The sequence below is a fragment of the Boleophthalmus pectinirostris genome, unplaced genomic scaffold (assembly GCF_026225935.1).
Source record: "Boleophthalmus pectinirostris isolate CB_2022bp ecotype Guang Dong unplaced genomic scaffold, ASM2622593v1 HiC_scaffold_4, whole genome shotgun sequence".
Lineage (NCBI taxonomy): Eukaryota > Metazoa > Chordata > Actinopteri > Gobiiformes > Gobiidae > Boleophthalmus > Boleophthalmus pectinirostris.
Window position 1 is genome coordinate 9,420,155 of NW_026571353.1, and position 8,485 is coordinate 9,428,639.

Here is an 8,485-nt window from a genome sequence, read left to right on the forward strand (position 1 = left end):
ATGTCAATCAACCCAAATAATCCACACATTTATACCCATAATGGGCCATATCAAAAAAGTTTGATTATTTTCTCTATTTGGACAGAAAAAAGCTGACAAAAGATTTAACGTGACCTAAAATATTGAGGTGTCATAGGTTTAAACATGTCACACTAACCTAGATGCTGTAAAACTCAGTGTTTTTTAAATAATATCTTTTCTGCCATTTGTAAAAGCATTAAAACCCATACAGACTTACCTGTGTTGATTTGCTCTGAGGTGTCAAACTGGAACTGTCAGCATTGAATAATTACACATGTTAAAATAAAGCTGATACAAGAGGCGTTTCCAGAGAAAGGACACATTTATATATAACACACACAATTATACATACATTACACTCAAAAGAAAACAAAAGAGGAAGTTCTCAAATCTGTGATATCTCTCCAAACATTTATGTTACATGATGGATGAAATGAGTCAGTTTAATATTACTGAATTATTTATTTACAAGCAGTTTACATGTTGACACACACTGCCAAAATGTTACACAGTGAAAACCAATCCACATTTAGACAATGCAAAAGATATGCAAATGTGACAGTAGAACTTTGAGATCAGCTGACCATCAGTATACACTAGTTTTTAACAGAAGCCAAGCAGGACATTTGTATTGCCTTGTGTTTTTGTGTATTTAGATTGTACATTATTATTATTACAGCACTTTGGGGAGCTGTGGTTTTTATTAAATATGCTTCATGAATAAATTTGACTTGACTTGATTGTGTAAAACATGCATTGGTAAAGTGAGTGGGATTGCCTCTCCACAGATCTGACCTGTGACTTGACTTTGACCACTATGAAACTTTTCAGACATACCTCCATGAAGACAATCATGTGACAGACTCCCCACCAGAAAAGCTGAGATTAATCTGGCTGCAGACCTCCACCCAGATGACCCTCACTTACCTCCATCTGGTAGGTCCCTAAAAGTAAACAAACACCAGCCTAATCTTAAAAAGAGTAGAGCAGAGGCAACATGAAGCCAGTTAATTTCAATCTAGAAATGAAATCTATGGATGAGTAAATGTATTCAGAGTGCTTCTAAACAATCTGCAATGAACTTTATCACCTTTAATGACCTTTAAGATAATGAACAGAGGCAACAACTGATAGAAAGTGTAATTAAGTAATTCTTAAAGTAAACTAGGAAAAACGTTGAGGGACATTTTGGTGGGTGACTCTGAAGTGTAGGGTCTTCTGGGTGGACATCTGCAGCCAGACTCTCTTCAATTCAGTAATAACAAAGAAAATATACAATATACAACAGAATGAGGTACAGGAATGTCTCACACTGCAGTTATTTTGTTTCTACATTTGGTGTCATTTCTGTATCACTTTGCTGAGGCTCTGTTGGGCTTGATGTGAAAAGAAGGAAATGCATCTCTAAAGTTCTGTGACCCAAAACAGTAGAGCAGAGGGTCCAGGAAGCAGTTCAGTCCAGCTATAATCCATGAGGCATAGTACGCAGTCTGTAACTGATGGAGCGTGTGGCAATGCTCAGGATAGAACTTCATCATAACTGTTGCTGCAATGCCAATAATGTTCGCAGGCAGGAAGCAGACGACAAATATGATGAGGCACATTCGGATCATTCTCTGGGATTTGAGTTTGACTTTGAGACTTTTGACTGTGATGTTGTTTAGACAAGTGAGAGCGTTTTTGACTCGGAAATAACATGTGGCAGAGATACTACCACCTTTTTAAACTTTTGTAATTCAGTACACAGCAATGCTCCAAAATCTATGTTGTTGCAAATGATTGACATATGTACGTAATAACATCAACTCAAAATCTACCACAGACATGAAAATATTGCATATTTTGTTTTTAGCACTACAAACTGGTACAAACGGGACCTAAAATATTGGGGTGTCTGAGGATAAAACACGTCATACTGAGGTAGTAGATCAAACTAGTGTTTTTATTCAATAAATGCTGCTGTTTGTAAAAGTATTTAAGTCCATAAAGTCCTACCAGTGTTGATTTGCTGTGAGGTGTGAAACTGGAAATGTCAGCATTGAATGAGTTCAAATGTTAAAGCTCAAGCTGACGCAGGATAAATTACCACTGAAAAATGCTTGCCACACTTTCCGTGTGTAATCTATTTCATAGTTGATACACATCAGAAGAGGTTTCATATGGTTAGATGTACTATGGACATTTTTAAAGCTATGAAATGGGTGAATTTAGTATTTTAAAATGATTTATTTACAAGTATTTCAAAAATGACACTGCCAAAATGTCACACAAACCAAATAATATCAACAGATCCATTACAGTAATGCAAGTGTAACAGTAAAGAAAATGCAGTTGGACCAAACAGTGTTCAGTGGGGCACATTGTCTCTGAAATCAAAGTAAAGCAGGGGCACTGTCTTCTGGAATACTCACTATACTCACTATTATAATACAAGATGAACCAAATTGGCTCCAACCTTAAAAAATATATCAAACATTAAGAAACACTTTTGGATTCATTGTGAACACAGAATAGACATTAACAAAATATTAAACTATATGTATGAATATAGGTTTACATTTCAAAATAGACATGGAGGAGATTTTTATGTTGAAATCTGCTTTAAAACTAAAATCTAAATGCGCATGTCTAGTCATATTTTATGGTAATGTCTCTTTCCACATGAAACTAAGGATTTCAAGATTGTATGGTCTGTTGATAAGAAATATCCAAAAGCAAAATCCACACATGTTGAACCCTAACCATACAAGGTCCAAAATAACCACATAATTGACAAACTTGGGCCCTGTACAAACTTCCCTTTTGGATGAAAGTGGAGGTGGAGGGGGTTAGAACAATTTTCCAACAGTCATATGGCCATGGAATTTTTATTTTGTATTTGAAAAACAGTTGTTTTAATTCAAATTTTTGTATTCAATAAAGGAAGGGAAAAAACTTACAGTAGTTTCAATAGACGCCTGTATAGAATATTGTGACAGTCTCTGAAACCCAATATTCAACATGTCTCCCTCATTAGGTCATTTAGGACAGTTTAAGACATTTTATAAAATGGTGCCCTGTTTTTTCTGGCCACATCTGTTGGCATCTGACACAGTCCAGTATTTCAAATCCTGTCTACAATGCCAGCTTCCTGCTCCAAGTAAAAGGTTTGATCAGGCACCTCTCATTTCAGTGCCAGTCGTAGACACTCATACATTGCGATGGACATTGTAGGACCACGTGAGAGAATATTGCATCTGCCTCATTCAAATGTTCTGACATCTGAGTCTGGGTTCCCCATCAGCAACACGTCACAGACACTAACTCCATGATCCCATCTAAGCTGATGCCTGTTGTGAAGTAGGAGATGGAGGACATGCTGGCTCTTGGAGTCATTAAACCATCAAAAGGTGAGTGGGGCACTCCTCTTGTTTTAGTCTCAAAGACCCCTGTCAAAGATTCTGTGTTAATTTTTTCAAAGCTAACTACAGTTTCTGTCTATAATGCATATCCAGCAATGGCCAGAGTTAGAGGAGTTAACTGAATGCTTTGGTAATGCTAAATTTTTCTTTATGCAAAGGCAGAGGCAATAAGGCAAGTTCTATTAACTTAAACTTGTAAGGACTTAACTTCAGAGTCCTGAGTGTGCTGTATTGCTTCTGGACCATGTCTTTGGGCCCCAGACCACAAAATAAAAAGGAAAATCTAGTCGTAACAAAGTCAAATGGATCCTTGACCCCGTGTGAAGCTGCATTTTATGACCTTAAAAACTGCACAATGAGCCTGGGCTGCAGTGTCCAGATTTCTCTCGTCCTTTCATTGTGCAGACAGATGCATCTGGAGTTAAACTTGGAACTGTGTAGGGTCAAGAACAAGACCAAAATCCAGTGCAGTTCAAAAGCCACAAGCTCTTTCCCAGGGAAACAAGACCTTCTACTGTTGAGATGAAAACCTTAGGAGTAAAATGGGCTCTGTGGGACAGACGGTCACTGTTGAGTTACATTAGTCATTATAATTGAAAGCCATAGCCTCGATTGGCTACATTTGGCTGGAGCTGAATGCTAAGGGTGTCATCACACTCCCTTAGTCCATTTCGTTATACAAACTATGTATATAATGTTAAATCAACGATTTCCAGGAATGGTTCACACTGCAGTTATTTTGTGTCTACATGAGATTCGTGCTCATTTGTGTATCACTTTGTTGAGGCTCTGCTGGCTTGATGCGGATAGAAGGAAATGCATCTCTAAAGTTCTGTGACCCAAAACAGTAGAGCAGAGGGTCCAGGAAGCAGTTCAGTCCAGCTATAATCCATGAGGCATAGTACGCAGTCTGTAACTGATGGATCACATAGCAGTGCACGTGATAAAACTTTACCATAACCATTACTGTAGTGCGGATAACATTCATAGGCAGGAAGCAGACGATGAATATGATGAGGCACATTCGGATCATTCTCTGGGATTTGAGTTTGACTTTGAGACTTTTGGCTGTGATGTTGTTTAGACAAGTGAGAGCGTTTTTGACTCGGAAATAACACATGGCAGAGATACTGAGAGGAAGCAGGAAGCCAACTGAGACAAGAGCACAACCGATGATGAAGAAAGAGTTGGTCAGAGACACCTGGCTGAAGCTGTGACATTGTGTAACTTCTCCCACTTTAGTGGAGGGAACACCAAATCCATAAACCAGAGAGTGTGCTATCAGGAAGAGCCACACTCCAGCACACAGCTTCTTGATGAAGCTTTTGTCTTTCATTCTGGAGCTCTTGTTGAAGTGCACCACGGCTTTATACCTGTGAAAGCTGATCAGAGTGAGGAAAATAGTGCTGCCGTAGAACTGGGAGCTCAGGAGAGCAATAGTGACAGTGCACAGCACCTTTCCAAACAGCCATTTGTTACCCATGGCAAAGTAAACAGCTATGAGTGGAGTGACAGGAGCACCCAGGGCGTCGCTCAGAGCCAGGCAGAACTGGAGGATGGTCCCAGCGCTCCATGATGACATACGGCAGCAGAAGACCCACAGACTGAAGATGTTAAGGAGGAAACCCATGAAGAAGACCAGGCACATGAGCACAGGGATGGACATGTGCTCAGCAGAGGGCAGGCAGATCCCAGAGTCACTGCTGTTGTTCATACTGAAGAAGACAATAATCCAACCTGGAGAGAGATGGGTATTTATAAATATAATTGTGTAATTTATGGAGTTTGAAGGTTAGGGAGTTTAAAGAAATTTTGTACAAAATAGGTATAAGTTGCCGTTTTTTTTTCTTCAAAATCCAATAAATTTTTTCATTGTGATGACAGTAATGGTCTCTGTTACTATTTAATTCAGCAAAGGGAGAGAGATTTTCAAGGACCAAATATGTATTTTCCAAGACTTTTGGCCTTTTTCAAATTTTCCAGGATTTCCAGGATATGTGGGAATCTTTACTACAGGCTCATTCTATCTTCAGTTTTAAACTGATAAGTATCAGTTCTTTTTGTCAGACTTTTTAATCTGCTTTACATGTTTACTTCATGTAGTCTTCCTGAAGCTTCATGCGATGGCATTCGTGTAGTAGTATTTGGTTTATTGGTCTTTCGAAACAATAGACTGGATAAAAAAAGATGACTAAGGGCGAACGTATTCATACGAATATTTTAATACCAAAATGACGAGTCTACAGTCTACACTTTATGCTCCAAAGCCTCCTATAAAAAGAGTGCTATGCAGTATGTTTATCTCTTATCCCTGCTTATTCATATTATGTCACTATAGTTTATTGCGTGTCCCCTTAGAGAACAAAATGTATTGTGTTGTGTGGTATGTTCTATCCTCAACGTCTTGAGGGACTATAACTGCAAGGCACAATGTTGACTCCTGTAAGGTCTTATAATAACCTCAAGTAAATGGAGCCACATGACTGGATAATGGCCAATCAAAATATTCACATTAGACAGGATGGCTTGAGGATTGGTTTCTGTTAGTTTTATGACATTTGCCAGCATATGTGACGATAGCCTAATATGGATCATACACTCAGAGAAGCTCAATATTCTGTAACTTCTCTTGAAATTGATCTTTGGTAAGTTTAGATGCTTGGATGTGCTATGAAATTTTTTACAGAGAGTAAATGGTATTTTGACCTTTTACACAGTAGATGAAGCTTAAGCCCCCTACTCTCTGACACCTTCTCCGGGACTGCATCCCATATGTGTGATAAGGTATAGGCTCCTTCAGCCATCGAGATCCACAAACTTGGTCTGAGGAGCATACATCAAGATGAGGGAGCATATATGAGTCCAGCAGGGCACCTCTGGTCAATGATCAGATTTCAGAGCTGTCAGCCAGCCATCCATTGTGTGTGGCCCACAGCGTCTCATAACTGCTTTGTGCAGTTGCTGTTTTCCTGTTGGTTTTATCAGGCCAGACACTGGATTTTCTGTTTAGATATGTGTTTAAAAATAGTTCCTAAAATAGTACCTGTATCTCCACAACATGAACACTGTGGAAAAGACAGTTCTAGCCTTGAAAAACAGGTAGCGTTAGAGCCGTTTAGTCCCTGTGGCGATGGCACAACATGCTTAACATACAAACTCATGTCCTACAGGCTCTGTGCACAATAGTGCCCGCAACCTCACTGTTAGCATCACTACTTCCTGTTTTCCTTTTATCTGTGTGGTTTTTGCTGGGTTTTACTAAAATGAATGTTTAAAAATAAGGCAGTGAACAGGAAGCTGCGGGTGGATGTCACTGACAACATGCTAAAAAGTACACAAATAAAATTAATAGTTCAGAGAAGGACACGACTGTGTTTAGAAACAGATGTTTGTGTCTCAGTGCTAACACTAATGTTACTGCTAATTATGTTAAGACATAATAAATATTTTAAAAACTACACAAGCTGAAGTATTACACATATAAAATTTCAAAAATTATTTATATTTAACAATTATACATATATATAATTTATATAATCAAATAAATAACACACATTGGACATTTCTGTCACATTCATAACAAATTAATAGCAAGTTTCAAAATATTTGAACCCTTTCTTGAGCAACGCTGCCCTACAAAGAACGCACAAACTGCACTGACAGTTAAACTGAAAAAAATGTCTTAACATTTAACATTTATAACATTTATATGATATATATATATATGATATATCATATATATCTATATATATATATATCTATATATATATATATATACACACACATATACATATATATATACATATATATATACATATATACATACATACACACATATATATATATATATATATGACAGTGTATTTATGTGAGACTGTATGATGAGTTAGTATTTATCAGTCACAACCACCACCACTTTGACCTTTGACCTCTGAATGTACAGTTAAGTACAAAAATGAGGTCTGAGAAAACATATTTGTGAAAGTTAAGTCTTTTTGTCCCATTGCAGAATTAGAGAACTAAGTATGTTGCAGTATGAGTTGTTTGTTAGTTACAACATTTTGAGCTGCAGTTACTGAATCACTGAAGAAGCTGTCATTAATGCAAATTTCACACCAAGATTTCTTAAAAACAAGACAGAGGTGAGTTATAAATACATAAATACATAAAACAGGTGTTTTGATGGTGCTCTTTGGCCTAAATTCAATTTTGACAAAGTATGCAGTTTTTCCTTAGCAGGGCAGTATATGCAGCCAAAACTTCATTATTTCGCTTTAGATCAATCGCTAATGCTATCATCATTTTTTAAAATACATTTCAAATTGACTGAGCATTTATATTTTTATTAGTCCTAGAGGTGGGTCAAAGATTGGCAGTAACATTGATTTTCACAGTATGGTAGTTTTTCTGTAGTGGCAGATTAAAAAAAGGGCGCCATTTACCCTATTATAATACATATACTTATATTTTTACATTTTACCATTTTTGTCAGTGGTATTTCCAATATAAACAGTAGGTTTCTGGTCTGCTTCAATGTTTGAGTTAAAGTGCAATGAAAAAGGTTCAAAAGGTTTTTCTTGTGGAAATCTTATCAAAGTTCTTAAATATAAAACAGCGCTAAGAGATTTTAAAAACAATTCTTTCATGTTTTGGCCCCGGATATTATCGTCTGTGACAGAAAGGGTGATCCCTCATATCCCCCATGTGCTTTTTCTTACACTTAAACCCAAATCAAACCCTGAAAATTACGGACGGGACAACTTATTATTTACATTAAAAGTCAAAAAGTTGTAAAAATGCCATTAAAAAAAAAAGTTTAATACGTCACATTAACCATACAATGTCACACTAACCATACAACTCAAAATCTTTATAAACTAATACTGCCATTTGTAAAAGCATGCAAGTCCATAAAGACCTACCTGTGTTGCTCTGAGGTGTCAAACTGGAACTGTCTGCATTGAATGATGTCACGTTAAAGTTAAAGCTGTCACAGGAAGCGTTTTCAGAGAAAGAAGATCACACAATTGTCATATAGTGATCACTTCTGTTGACACAAAATA

At 37.1% G+C, this 8,485-nt stretch overlaps 1 protein-coding gene across 2 annotated transcripts; it reads right to left on the reverse strand.

Moving 5' to 3' along the window:
* Nucleotides 1–2,230: 2,230 nt before the first annotated feature.
* Nucleotides 2,231–8,469, reverse strand: LOC129411272 (P2Y purinoceptor 2-like). 2 transcript variants are annotated; one of them, XM_055161687.1, is made up of 2 exons: nucleotides 8,345–8,469; nucleotides 2,231–5,159 (listed from the first exon to the last, which is right to left on the reverse strand). In XM_055161687.1, exon 2 carries the CDS (start codon nucleotides 5,134–5,136, stop codon nucleotides 4,168–4,170), a length of 969 nt encoding a protein of 322 aa, XP_055017662.1. In that variant the 5' UTR covers nucleotides 5,137–5,159; nucleotides 8,345–8,469; the 3' UTR covers nucleotides 2,231–4,167. The 2 variants fall into 2 exon arrangements, with proteins under 2 accessions (XP_055017662.1, XP_055017663.1); XM_055161688.1 differs by lacking the exon at nucleotides 8,345–8,469 and adding an exon at nucleotides 5,509–5,592.
* Nucleotides 8,470–8,485: the final 16 nt, after the last annotated feature.

Coding starts and splice junctions, on each gene's coding strand:
- LOC129411272 (XM_055161687.1), bottom strand. CDS start 5,136: ATGAACAACAGCAGTGACTCTGGGATCTGCCTGCCCTCTGCTGAGCAC.